Source organism: Phyllobates terribilis, unplaced genomic scaffold (genome assembly GCF_046119375.1).
Source record: "Phyllobates terribilis strain yellow unplaced genomic scaffold, ASM4611937v1 Scaffold_11__3_contigs__length_659146591, whole genome shotgun sequence".
Taxonomy (NCBI): Eukaryota; Metazoa; Chordata; class Amphibia; order Anura; family Dendrobatidae; genus Phyllobates; species Phyllobates terribilis.
In genome coordinates this window covers 334373812-334387105 of record NW_027362771.1, presented here as the reverse complement: position 1 = coordinate 334387105, position 13294 = coordinate 334373812, and the positions used below count along the sequence as shown (strand labels likewise).

General features: G+C 40.0%; 1 protein-coding gene across 4 annotated transcripts in view; it reads right to left on the bottom strand.

The window, feature by feature from the left end:
• The window catches only part of VPS13C (vacuolar protein sorting 13 homolog C), a 328945-nt gene that overhangs the window by 118956 nt on the left and 196695 nt on the right, over nt 1–13294 (bottom strand). For all 4 annotated transcript variants that reach the window (XM_073652734.1, XM_073652732.1, XM_073652731.1 and 1 more), the window contains 3 exons: nt 12991–13235; nt 2972–3201; nt 2310–2402 (listed from right to left, as the gene is read on the bottom strand). In XM_073652734.1, the coding sequence (XP_073508835.1) occupies nt 2310–2402; nt 2972–3201; nt 12991–13235 (568 nt within the window). The remainder of the gene's footprint in view (nt 1–2309; nt 2403–2971; nt 3202–12990; nt 13236–13294) is intronic.

The following is a 13294-nucleotide window of genomic DNA, read 5'->3' as shown; positions in this document are numbered from 1 at the left end:
CACGTAGCGTAATTGCCGCCATTGACTTGCATTGAATCACATAATATCCGCATGACTACATGTGCACGTGCGGATATTAAGCGATTCAATGTGCGGATGGTACCCGAGTCTGGAGGAGACTCTCCTCCAGACCCTGGTACCATAGTACCTGTTAAAAAAAAAAAAAAAGAATTTAAAATAAAAAATATACATTATACTCACTTTCCGATGTCCCCCGGTCTCCTCTATGGTGCGTCCTGGCTCGTGGTGGTGTAAAAGGACCTTCCATGACGTAATTTAATCATGTGACAGGTCAAGCGACCGCTGATGTCAGCGGTCACAGGAGATCATGTTGATAGGTGCCCATTTGTGATGAGAGAGCATGCTCATTTAACCTTTTCACAGAGCATGCTCGGGTGATTACCGAGTAGCTTCGGCATGCTCGTATATTATGTTTGAGTCCATGTGTCTGCATGATTTACAGCGGTAAGACATCCTCAACACATGCAGGGATTGCCTGTTTGTTAGGGAATCCTCATATGTGTTGAGGCTGTTTTACAGCAGTAAATCATGCAGACGCAGGGACTCAAACATAATATACGAGCACGCTGAAGCTACTCGGTAAGCACCCGAGCATGCTCGGTCAAAGGGTTAAACGAGCACGCTCGCTCATCAATAGTGACCAGTTGAGATGAACAAATCTCTATATTTCAGCTGGCCACCATTTGACTGAATTCGAGGAGAGAAAATTACAGAAAATCCGCATTCTGAGTGTAACCCCTGTAGTAAGATCTGTGTGTACAGACAATGGAATTGCTAGGATTACACAGCCATTCACAGCAGCAGACATTGGTGAATCTTATGCTGCACTGTCTTGGACTACAACTTCCAGTGGACATTGCTCCTCTCTGTATTATAAGGAAGGAGATGCAGCAGAGGAAGAGACTGACTGGCTGAACAGGTTGGAGAAAAAGGTTGGAGCTAAGAGCAGTGAGAGAGAAGCCTGCAGTCCACCATGTCAGAAATGTGAGCGTCTGATCCTGGAGAGCAGGGGACAGAGGCACAGAGTGAGTGCTAAACGTCTGGCCCCACAGTGTGTGAGGGAAGAAGGTGAACCACATCTGCAGACTAGTCAGCTTATCAGGAGATGTCCGTCACCACCTTGCCTAACCAAGGGACCGATTCTGCCATCCATCCACAGTGTCCAAGGCATACGGACCCTGCAGCCCTAAGACTGGATCCCCGTGTGACTACAGAACAGCTACATGGACAAGTGAGTAGCTATTATGGGACTTGCGGTTCCGCTGTTGAGTTAATAAGAGAACGGTTTCTGAGCTATTATGAGACTTGTGGTTCCACACAATTGAAGCTATAAAAGGACGGACTATCAGTGAAGGATATACTGCTTCTTTGTTATGTGCACCAACCAAGAGCTCCAACATCCTGCGGCAACTGGGCCCAACCCTGAACTGTATTGCAGTCCAAGGCTGCAGCCATTTATAGTTTAGTAGTGTTAGCTAGGAGTGTGTTGTTGCTCCTTAAAGGGAAAGTGTCATCCCTATTTTTCAGGTTAACTGCAAAGCCTTAACTAATTCTTTGTATGTGTCAATTGTAAATACTGTTTGTTCATTATTACATGCCATTCCCCCTACCATATTTACCATTTACCTCCCTTCACAATAAACCTGTTTATGTTTTCAACCTCATCTCTTTGTGAGTGTATAAAGGAGTGTATACAGGGGTTTCCCGAGTCGACCCCAGGAAGAAGAGGAAGACCCTCATACATCCCACTACAACTCCCAGCAAGATTCGGGTTGAGGAACGGCGCTATACTGAGGTGAGAACTACCAAACACCCTGCCCACGGAGGAGGCTTAAAGGGGTGTTACATGGAGAAAACAGATTTTTGTAAATTTCCAGTAGAATTCATTTCCAGTTGAATAAAAATGCCCAATTCTAGTGGCTACAAATGAGTGCAGTTTCTTAACATTGTTCCTCTATGCATAGTTTTGAGAAGCTGTGAAATTCTCAGCTGTTTCTCTAACTCCCAGAGTCTGCAAGCTCATCTCTTCTTACATGGAAGTGCTGAATAGAAGATACATATTGTCCCAACAGGTCAAAATCCCAAAAGCGGACCCCCCCAACTATCAGACATTTATGGCATATACCGTAGATTTTATTGAGGCCCTTGAGCGTTGTACATTTCGACAATTTGGCCCCCTGACCAGAAAAGGTTAAGCAGAGAATTTATCAGAATTAACCACTTGTATTGGTACTTTGTTTATATAGAATATATTATAAAAGTTTTAAATTGGTCACACCGAAATGTACCTTTATGATAACTTCTTCTACATTCAGGCTGCCTTTCTGGCTTCCGGTAATGGATGATGTATTTTCCAAATGCAGGGAACAGGGCTGTATTATCTAAGTACAATACACACTTCAAACATGTTAATTATATATAACTAGTGACAACAAGACATTTTACAGCATTTCAACACTAGGGTATAACACTAAGTGCCACTTCTATCTCTGGTGTCTTTTTATATACAAGATTACCCTTTGCTTGAGCCACAAATTCACTGGGTATGATAGCTACATCAACTATAGCTATGCCCATGATCAAACAAAGGGGTATTCTACAAATAAAAAGCAGAATACGGTGTCACATCTTCATGCTGACCACCAGAGCAAGATAATCATAATTCTTAATTATGGTGAGTAGTAGATTTATGCTTTAATGAGGTCTATGATCTCAAAAAACAGTTCATCCTACAGCTTAGGCTATTTTGTAAAATGACGTAAAATATTTCTAAAAAATAAAAAAAGCCATTTATATAGATAAAATATTGAGATAGAAACACAAGGATTGGTCAGTCTAGTCATTTTTGTTTTGTCTGCGAGGGCTATGACTTATGCAGAGAAGGAAGATGCAGGCTGCATGAAGCATTGGTACTTTAAATCCATATTTTGTAGTTTTATTAAAGTTATACCGTAGTGATGTTGCTGCCTCTTAGCTGTCGGAGAAAAGGACAGGCCAAAACTTTGAATTCTTTTACCACGGCATTCAACTTCTTTTCAGAGTTTACATCAGAAAGTGTAAATTTGCCCTGAAAAGACACAGCTAAGGCAGGGGCATCTGCTTTTGCAAGACTGGCTACAAACACTATCTCAGGATCCAAGATTAATGCCGTCAAATTCAATCTCTTCGATGTTGCAGGTTCTAAAAGAGGAAGAAAAAAAAAAAAATAATAATGATATATATATATATTATATTATATTATATTATATTTATATATATATATATATATATATATATATATATATATATATATATATATACATACATACATACATACACATACATATATATATATATATATATATATATATATATATACACGTAAAAGATACGGAAGAATATATAAACATAATAACAATGGGAGATCTAACAGATCTATGAAATTATACATTAGCAAATGTCACATAAGCTGCTTTGGGATCTTAAAGGTAAAAATTTGTCAGTAGAAAAACAAATAGGGAAAGGAGACACAGACGACCATCAACAGGAGCTCTTAGAAGCATATTCTGCAGTGCATACTAACAAATCCGCCTTCGCCATCAACTTTAGAAGAAAATAATTCAAATGAGATAGAACTATGAATCAGGACACGAACACTTCTAGTATAGATTGAGAAGGCAGAGTGAAATCTATGGGTAATCCACAAGCAATTTATGGAGGTGGTATTATCTTTTTCTAAATGAGTTTCCTGCAGGCACACAAATGCAGGCAAATGGTTCAGAATAAATTCCATCATAGCTAGTCTCATTGCAGTGTCACCCAAACCTCGGACATTTCAAGAGCGGAAGTTAACATTGTCAGCCAAAGTTCTCATCTATGCATGGATTGAAGCAAGTGTGATAGTCATTAATGAATTCCATGTGTATCCAGGCCAGAATGCCATAATGCCCCTGGTTAACCATAAAAGAGATAGCTGACATTAATGTATACTGAACCGTGTAGCATATCTTGAACACACAAAACCCCCTAAACAAACTACATAAAATTACAATTTCATCTGACTCCAACAGATGGAAGAGGGCACCAGTTCATCCTGCAACCAGGCATAGCGTAAACTTGCAGATTATTCACAGAAAGAAGTCGTTACTTGGGAGCCAGCCATAACAGAATAACAAAAGGACATATGGTTCCACTGGGCTGTGCGTTAATTAACAAGGATTATGGCTACAACAAACTATCGGGTAATCACCAGAGGCAACTGATTTAGGATTCTGGAACGTCAACGTTGCAGCGTAATATTTGCTCATTCAGGTCCATCCAACAGAGCGCATCTTTAGGATGACAGAAGAAGAAAGTTTCTCCCAGATATAGCATAGAGTAGGGAATTTGCCAATTGTGTAGGTCCAGATACTGCACTCTCCTTTTTTAGACTTCTATGGAGTAGTCTGGGAAGAAGGATATTTTTTGGCCATTAAAAGATATGTCCCCTTGGTTACGAGTAGCTTTAAGGATGGCATCTCTGTTCTGGTAATGGAGCAATTTTATTAGGACGGACCGTGGAGGGGCCCCAGGTGAAAGTGGCCTAGTAGGTACTCTGTGAGCCCTCTCCACGACATAGAGCAAGGACAGAGATTAAGCGCCAAACAGTGAGAGTAGCCATTTTTCAAAAAACTCAGAATTACTTTCCTCGGATTTTTCAGGGATTCCCACCACTCTTACATTATTTCTTCTTAGACTATTTTCTATACCATCCACTTTGGCTAGTAGAGCGGAGATCTGCTGATTTTTGTCTGGAGGAGTCTTGTTCTACTTGGGGTATTTTATCCTCCAAGTCACTGATTCTCCCTTCTGCTGCTGAGGTACGGTCAGACACTTTCTGAAGTCTGTCGCATATTTGAGAATTCCTCCTTCAGCAGGCCCATTTGGTTTTCAATTGAGGATATAGCAGAGTTGCAATGTGTTCCAACCATAAGCACGTCTCTCAACGTGTTCTCAGTTGTCTGCTGGTCTAGGGTATTTTGATCAGCTCTTGTATGAGATTGTAGAGTTAAAGGGTCCCTAGAATTATGTACATCCCGGTCTCTGGTATTCCCCATAGGCACTATGGAATGATCATGGTTTGGTAGTTTGGTGATTCTGTTAGGGAGGATACTTTTTTTGCCTGTCGCTATTCTGGAAAGCTGGCCTGCTTCGCCACTGCATTAACTGCAGCTGCTTTTCAAGCTCTGAAGGCGTGCCAGCGCCATCTTGGATTTTTCTGCCTGCAGAGGATGGTGCTTCAAGCTGCCTTTTCCCGATTACCCCGGACATGGAGATGCTGCTCATAAAAATCACCATGTGCACAGGGCATTTAGGTGTGTACTCCGTCAGGTTTTCGGATCCCAGGGGGCCCATTGTAACGGTGTTCAAGCGTAGTTCCCTGAAGCTCTCCCTCAGTGCGTCCGCTTGCTTGATCTAATCATACACTTAACTCATATTTACTTTCACAATTCTACCGATCCTGGTCAACAAGCTTGTTAACAGACACATCCCAAAAAAGCAACAAAAAGTTCCTATAACGTAGAGTGATATTTTCTCTACATTAGATTACTGTGAATGGGGAAAAGCTGATCCTTTCCAGAATACAAATTTCAATTAACCTATGCGCAGACATTTATCCAGCATGGAATGATGGGAGATTTCTGCTCTGAAATCTGCAGAATTGTGAATAGAGCTCAGAGCTGTATTACAATTTAGAAGAATTAGTTTTAGCAAACTTTATCTTCACTTAAATGGAAACGGTCAGCAATTCTGCCCCCAACCTCCGCATCCCCAAGACTGCTGCCTCCGCTTCATAAGTAGAAGCTTAAACGTCTGCATATCACAGAATGGCACACAGGCTGGATTTAGAAAATACTCAAAATATCTAGAAATATCAACGTTAACCATTTCTGGTTGTATGTAATACATTGTACTTTTAAAGGCCAGCAGTGTGCGATATTTGAGGAACAATACACAGTCAAGCAGCAGAATGAAAAGTTTTACTTTCTGGTGTTTTAAGACATTGGCGACTTCATGGGAGTTATTTGAGGATGTTTTCTTCATTTTGTCACCCCATTACCAATCAGAGAGGATATCTGTCCTCTGAACACATTTAGGGTAGGGGTGTTTTTTTTTGTTAGATGCAGTTATACTTCTACAGCCTTCACCTTAACAGTCAAGAATCAGTGGTGTAAACTTTTATTATGACTCTGATGACAAAGCTAAGTAATGCTGTGATATTTTTGTAGAGAGACACTTCAGTGGAAGCACATTGTAAAAAGGACGAGATAAACACAAATGCTTGTCAAGGCTTCACTTCCAGCCTAATAAACCAAAGCCAAGCTCCCCGTCACCTCTAATTGTTAATTGTACATGGTGTTCTCTTTTCGCAAGATCTATTTTCGCAGTCTGGCTTGTGTATTAGTAAATTCCTTTCAGTCAGGCAGTATTTGCACCAATGCATGATTGAACTGGGAAACATATTTGCATTTCTAGGCACCAACATCCTCTAACCTCAAACATTAATCCATAGCTCTGATTTAATTATAGATCAAAGTAAAACGTTTACAATATTTATAAATTACATATCCGCTACAGATCTGCTGATCCTTATGTATGCAGTATACAGAATTGAAGCGCATTTCAACAGAAGTCTAGCTTTTCAGGTTTCCTGTAATCAAGAAATGGTTCTCTTATTTTGCTTTTCTTAGTATCAACAAACCGCAAATATGTAAAGAGGGCTATGGCCTACAAATAGAAGTAGAAAAACTCATTGCCTTATTAAAAATCAAAAATTGCTACGAAACATCTGCATGAATGTTCATCAATAAGGTGGATGTAAAAATCTTTACACACGAGGCGGATTACATCACTCCTTTACACTGTGTGCAGAATTATCAGGCAAATGAGTATTTTGATCACATGATACTTTTTATACATGTGGTCCTACTCCAAGCTGCATAGGCTTGAGAGCCAACTACCAATTAAGTAAATCTGGTGATGTGCATCTCTGTAATGAGGAGGGGTGTTGTCTAATGACATTAACACCCTATATAAGGTGTGCTTAATTATTAGGCAACTTCCTTTCCTTTGGCAAAATGGGTCAGAAGAGAGATTTGACCGGCTCTGAAAAGTCCAAAATTGTGAGCTGTCTTGCAGAGGGATGCAGCAGTCTTGAAATTTCCAAACTTTTGAAGCGTGATCACCGAACAATCAAGCGTTTCATGGCAAATAGCCAACAGGGTCGCAAGAAGCGTGTTGGCCAAAAAAGGCGCAAAATAACTGCCCATGAATTGAGGAAAATCAAGCGTGAAGCTGCCAAGATGCCATTCGCCAACAGTTTTGCCATATTTCAGAGCTGCAACGTTACTGGAGTATCAAAAAGCACAAGGTGTGCGATACTCAGGGACATGGCCAAGGTAAGGAAGGCTGAAAAACGACCACCTTTGAACAAGAAACATAAGATAAAACGTCAAGAATGGGCCAAGAAATATCTTAAGACTGATTTTTCAAAGGTTTTATGGACTGATGAAATGAGAGTGACTCTTGATGGGCCAGATGGATGGGCCAGAGGCTGGATCAGTAAAGGGCAGAGAGCTCCACTCCGACTCAGACGCCAGCAAGGTGGAGGTGGGGTACTGGTATGGGCTGGTATCATCAAAGATGAACTTGTGGGACCTTTTCGGGTTGAGGATGGAGTGAAGCTCAACTCCCAGACCTACTGCCAGTTTCTGGAAGACAACTTCTTCAAGCAGTGGTACAGGAAGAAGTCGGTATCGTTCAAGAAAAACATGATTTTCATGCAGGACAATGCTCCATCACATGCATCCAACTACTCCACGGCGTGGCTGGCCAGTAAAGGTCTGAAAGAAGAAAAAATAATGACATTGCCCCCTTGTTCACCTGATCAGAACCCCATAGAGAACCTGTGGTCCATCATAAAATGTGAGATCTACAGGGAGGGAAAACAGTACACCTCTGGGAACAGTGTCTGGGAGGCTGTGGTGGCTGCTGCATGCAATGTTGATCGAAAACAGATCAAGCAACTGACAGAATCTATGGATGGAAGGCAGTTGAGTGTCATCATAAAGAAAGGTGGCTATATTGATCACTAATTTTTTTCTTTTTTGTTTTTGCATGTCAGAAATGTTTATTTCTAAATTTTGTGCACGGATATTGGTTTTCTTGGTGAAAATAAACAAGTGAGATGGGATTATATTTGGTTTTTATTAAGTTGCCTAATAATTCTGCACAGTAATAGTTACCTGCACAAATAGATATCCTCCTAAGATAGTCAAATCTAAAAAAAAACCACTCCAACTTCCAAAAATATTAAGCTTGGATATTTATGAGTCTTTTGGGTTGATTGAGAACATAGTTGTTGATCAATAATAAAAATAATCCTCTAAAATACAACTTGCCTAATAATTCGGCACACAGTGTATATCATGCCATGAACGAATGACGGACTCCGTATGCTTCATCAAATGGTCCCTTCAATGGATTAACTTGCATCTTAAAGGGAATCTGACAAAATAACTGAGCCAGAACAGATTAAATAAAGAAGGACAGAGTACATGGAGCACCTCTACAAGAACGATGGTGATACGAGAAGAAACAGAGACTGGAAATAACAGAGAGCCGAACATCCTGAAAGACAAAGTCGTTGCTGCGTTAAAGCTTGTCAGACAACAGAGTGCCTGGATGAGAAGGATGAATATTTCAAGAGAGCTAATAAATTCTTCTGAAGCAGCAGTTGATGTCATCACACGCCTGTGTCAACAGATATGGACAACTAGTAAATGGCCCAAGGACTGGACAAGATCAGTGTTTATTGGACTATTGCACTCATACCTCATGTCAGCAAAATACTACTAGAGATCCTACAAATACGGCAACCGCCCTACATTGACAAAAAAACTGCCAGAGGAACAAGCAGGATTCAGAAAAGGCACAGGAACAAAATATGTGATTGCAAACATTAGATGGATATGGGAAAAGGTCAAAAGATTGCAATAAAGAGATCTATTTTTGCTTTGACCACATCAAAGCCTTCGACTGTTTTGATCACCAGAAACTTCGGGATACCACGAAGAATATTGGTGTGCCGAACCATCTGATCAGCCTCATTAGGAGCCTTTACATCGACCAAGAAGCAACAGTCCGAAAAGTACACGGCATGAATCGAAGTAGAGCAAGAAATCAGACAAGGCTGCATCCTGTCACCATTTCTTTTTAATTTATATGCAGAGGCTATTTTCAGAAAGGCTGGACTTGCCGAAAAAGAAGAAGAAATCAAAATTGTTGGATGAATAATCAACAATCTAAAATATGCAGATAATACAACTTTGATAGCATCAATCATAGATGGAATGAAGGACTTTTTACAGAGAGTCATGATGGAAAGCTAGAACATGGGACTGATACTTAACATAAAGAAGACAAAGAGATTGAATACTGCCAGGTACGACTGGGAGACATTTGATATGGACGGCGACAAACTGGAAGTTGTAAAGAACTTTAAAGAAGTTGTCCACTACTTTTACATTGATGCCCTATCCGTAGGGCCCAATCGTTGTGAGCAAACAGCTCCAGCTGTATCAGGTTTGAATTCTAGTTGATATTCAGTTAATTTAAATCGAAAATTACTTTTTGGCACTTTCAAGTTATTTCAGAGACCATTGTGGGTTTTTCTTACTCTACCAAAAGGGTACCAACACTTTTTTCCAAGTGTGTATTACGTTGATGACCCATGCAAAACGGAACTTGTTCTATGCTACTCTACGACGACTGCATATATTAATTTTGCCACCATTCATACAGATTGCCTCACACATAAAAAAAAAGTGCTACTCATCCTTCAGCGTAAATGAAACCAACTGTTCTCATGAAGATCTAAACTAGGTTAAAATGAGAACATAAAACAAAAACACTCACAATAGACTTTTCTGAAGCTTGTGAAACTTTTTCATGAGACAGAGCTTAGAAGACATTGAAGTGACATTAATCTGACCTGCTTTATTCGTACGTGCTTTGTTCTACTGTATGTTGTGAAATCAGGATGGAAAAAGGTTACTAGGCTTTACAAAACTATGAAAGAGTAGGGTGTTCTGTTACATAGAAAATCTAATTAAATCTGTCGCAAAGCTTGACAACAGGAGGTTTATTACAGGAATATATCTGGGTCAATAATTACTGCTTACTCTTCTGACAGACTAGTGTCACATGAGGAGGAAGAAAAAGGGAATATAAGCTTTTCTCTAAGCAAATAGCTGATTAATATGAGTCATACAATGAGAAACATCTGCTCCATACTGTAAAGTCAAAACCCATCCTGACATGTCCAATCCTTCAGACCCCCAAAACCAGCTCCCACGTCTCAGACTACTATGTACTTTGTCTTTAAGTGTCACTAACAGTAAATATAGCCGCCAATCTATATCTTCCATAAGTTGATATGTTGCATTCTAAAGTTACAATGTAGTAGGCGCTATTCAGATCTGTCACAGCCCCTTTTAAATGGAAACTATTGCATCAGTATGAAGGATAACTTTTAATACGATTAGGTTTCCTTTTTATTAGAAAAAAAAATAGTGAAGCAGATTGTAGCTCATCTGTCAGAGGCAGTGGAAGAGTACCTTTATGTTAGTGTGCACAGACATTAAATGATTGGGAGCTGATTCCTGGCTAACAGCTACTAGAAGTAATGCATATATATAGCAAATGTATTTTATAATATGTATTGTAAAGTTGCAGCCGGACAGGTCCTCAATGGGAGATTTGTCACAGAGGTGGTTAGCCTTGGTGATTAACAGAAAGGAGAAGCAAGCTGAAGCACAGTAATGCTGAGAGGTTTTTTTATAATAGGGTAGCATGGGTCCGGGTTTTTAGGAGCAGTCAGAAGAGATGGCCAGGACTGGCTGCTCCCATATCTGCACACCGGGAGTTGAGCAGGCTATTTAAAGCAGCTCAGCTACTTCAATCTGGGTTCTGTGTGGACAGGTGGAAAGACATGCTGTGCTGGTCAGTCCTGATGAGAGTCGGACTAAGCTCAGTGATATCTGGACGGCTGAGCCATTTTGCCTTATAGACTATTTTTGTTTTATTTCTGCTTTATGCCGGAAAGCTGTACATTTATTTATGGTGCAGACTTATGAACTTTAATAAATCTGCCACTTTGGGCAAAGATACCTCGAGCCTGTGTGGACACTACCATATGCCAAGGTGCGCAAATTCACAGTATTTATTACCAAAATAGACATTTTTCTGTTGTCAGGCCCTCTCTTACTTCTGATGGCTATTTTGCTGTAATAAATCTCCAAGTAGTAACATATATTGACTGCATGCCAGTGAGAATGTGCTTATAAACTGATGATAAAGGTTACATGGCTACAAGTATGCTATCAGTACTGTTATGTGATTGCACCACTGTACAGATACTACTATAGGGTCTGCTGTACTCTATTGTTAACACTACAGGGCTAGTATGTTTTGATGCTATTACGTGGTTGACATCCATTAATGAGCATTTCCATGTGGTTTCTTTGTGGCTTTTTCGACATTCCTACATAGCGGGCACTATTGTCTCTATTTCTTATGTGGTTTTCATTTATGCACTGGCACTGTTATCCAGTTAACACCAGACAAGCATGGACACTGTGGTGAGGAAATTCTTAGAAGACACAACCAGGTAAGCAATATGGCACACTGCAGCCAAAATACAGTGCAGTGCTTGTCAAGAGGGTGGTATTAGTAAAGGGTTATACAACTGGGGAATAATGTGAAAAAAACAATTGGGCTCCCTGTCCCTCATACCTACTGCGATGCACACGTTTATATATTCTATATATTTTAAATATTCTTACTCCAGCACCTGCTGGAGTAAGATTTGGGGTGTATTGAACACCACTGCTCGTCATGAATTTGACGGTGGCGCTTGGAAAAGCTGGGAAAAGATGCCAGAAGTCGCAAAATTTAGGTGCAGCTCCAAGTTGTTGCTAAATTTTGCAACTTTTCAAAGCTTTTAAGCCAGAATTCTGGCGTAAAAGCTTTGATGCATGGGGCCTTTTGTCTCCAAGGAGTGGAGGTGTTTACAACAAGTATTAATTAACTTTGGATTTGGACCAAAATTCTGTAATTGGGTCAAAATGCTCCCATGCTGATTTCTAGCATCTAATATGGGTTTGTTCTGAGATTCAAATAGTAGCGGCTCATAAGGATTACATGGCTGAGATATGTTAATTCAGAATCTTATGAGGACACCATAGACCTTCATCATCTCATAGGGTTTTCCTGAGAGAAGCGCTCTTAATGGGCTGGAAGGCTATTGATGTGCGCTGGATGGAGCAGAGATCACACCACCATATCTTTATGGGAAAAACTAGTAAACATTGAAGTTTCATTAAAAATTAAACAAGTCTAAAAAATAGGGTCTGCGCCCAAATAGTGTGGTGAAAGTGGTGGGACTTGCCCGTCACCCAATCTTCAGGTGCAGCACTTACTGAAACTCGGGCAAAATACTCTCCTAACCTAATACTTAGAAGTTTATTTGTTTGTAATTTTTTACATTTTCTGGTTAATAAAGGGCTTAAGCCCCATGTAAAAGTCTAGCTGGTGCTTTTTCCAGATTATTTGTATATTTACTTGATTCTAATCACCGATTTACTGTATCTTGTGAGTAAAGTCAAATGAGTAATAACAGTGGTATATGTTTACCTATTACCTTCTGGAACATTTCATGATGTCAGAGGAGACCAACATGGAAGTTTCTTCTCCTATATATTTATTTTTATGAAAACTACAAAATTAATGTCAAGTTTAGTGATAATAGCTTAAGCCCTTTATTAATAAAGACCATTACAAAGTTAATCTGTACTGATCTACTTTTCTATATCAGAGCCCTTTCTAAGATGATATTCCACTAATAAGCACTGCTGCATGATTAGAAAAGAAAAATAAAATACAGCATACCTCCTCTGTCTGCTTTAGTTTTGGTTGGGGTGGACGGCCTGGAATTGATCTGTAGAGGTCTTTCTGTGGCCGGACTCTGAGGCATGGCCTGAATAAAGAAGTCGGCTACAGTCATAAGGAATTCCACACTTGCGCACACAAAGAGTTTCTCTAAGATGGCCGTGATAGAACGATCTTGTCCTATTTGCTTATAGTTGATATCAATCATACTTCGTGTGCAAGAGGCATCTTTCTGGTCAATCATTCTGGTAAAGAGTAAATGATAGATCAGTCATGCTGATGTTTACATGCATTTAGAGGATCA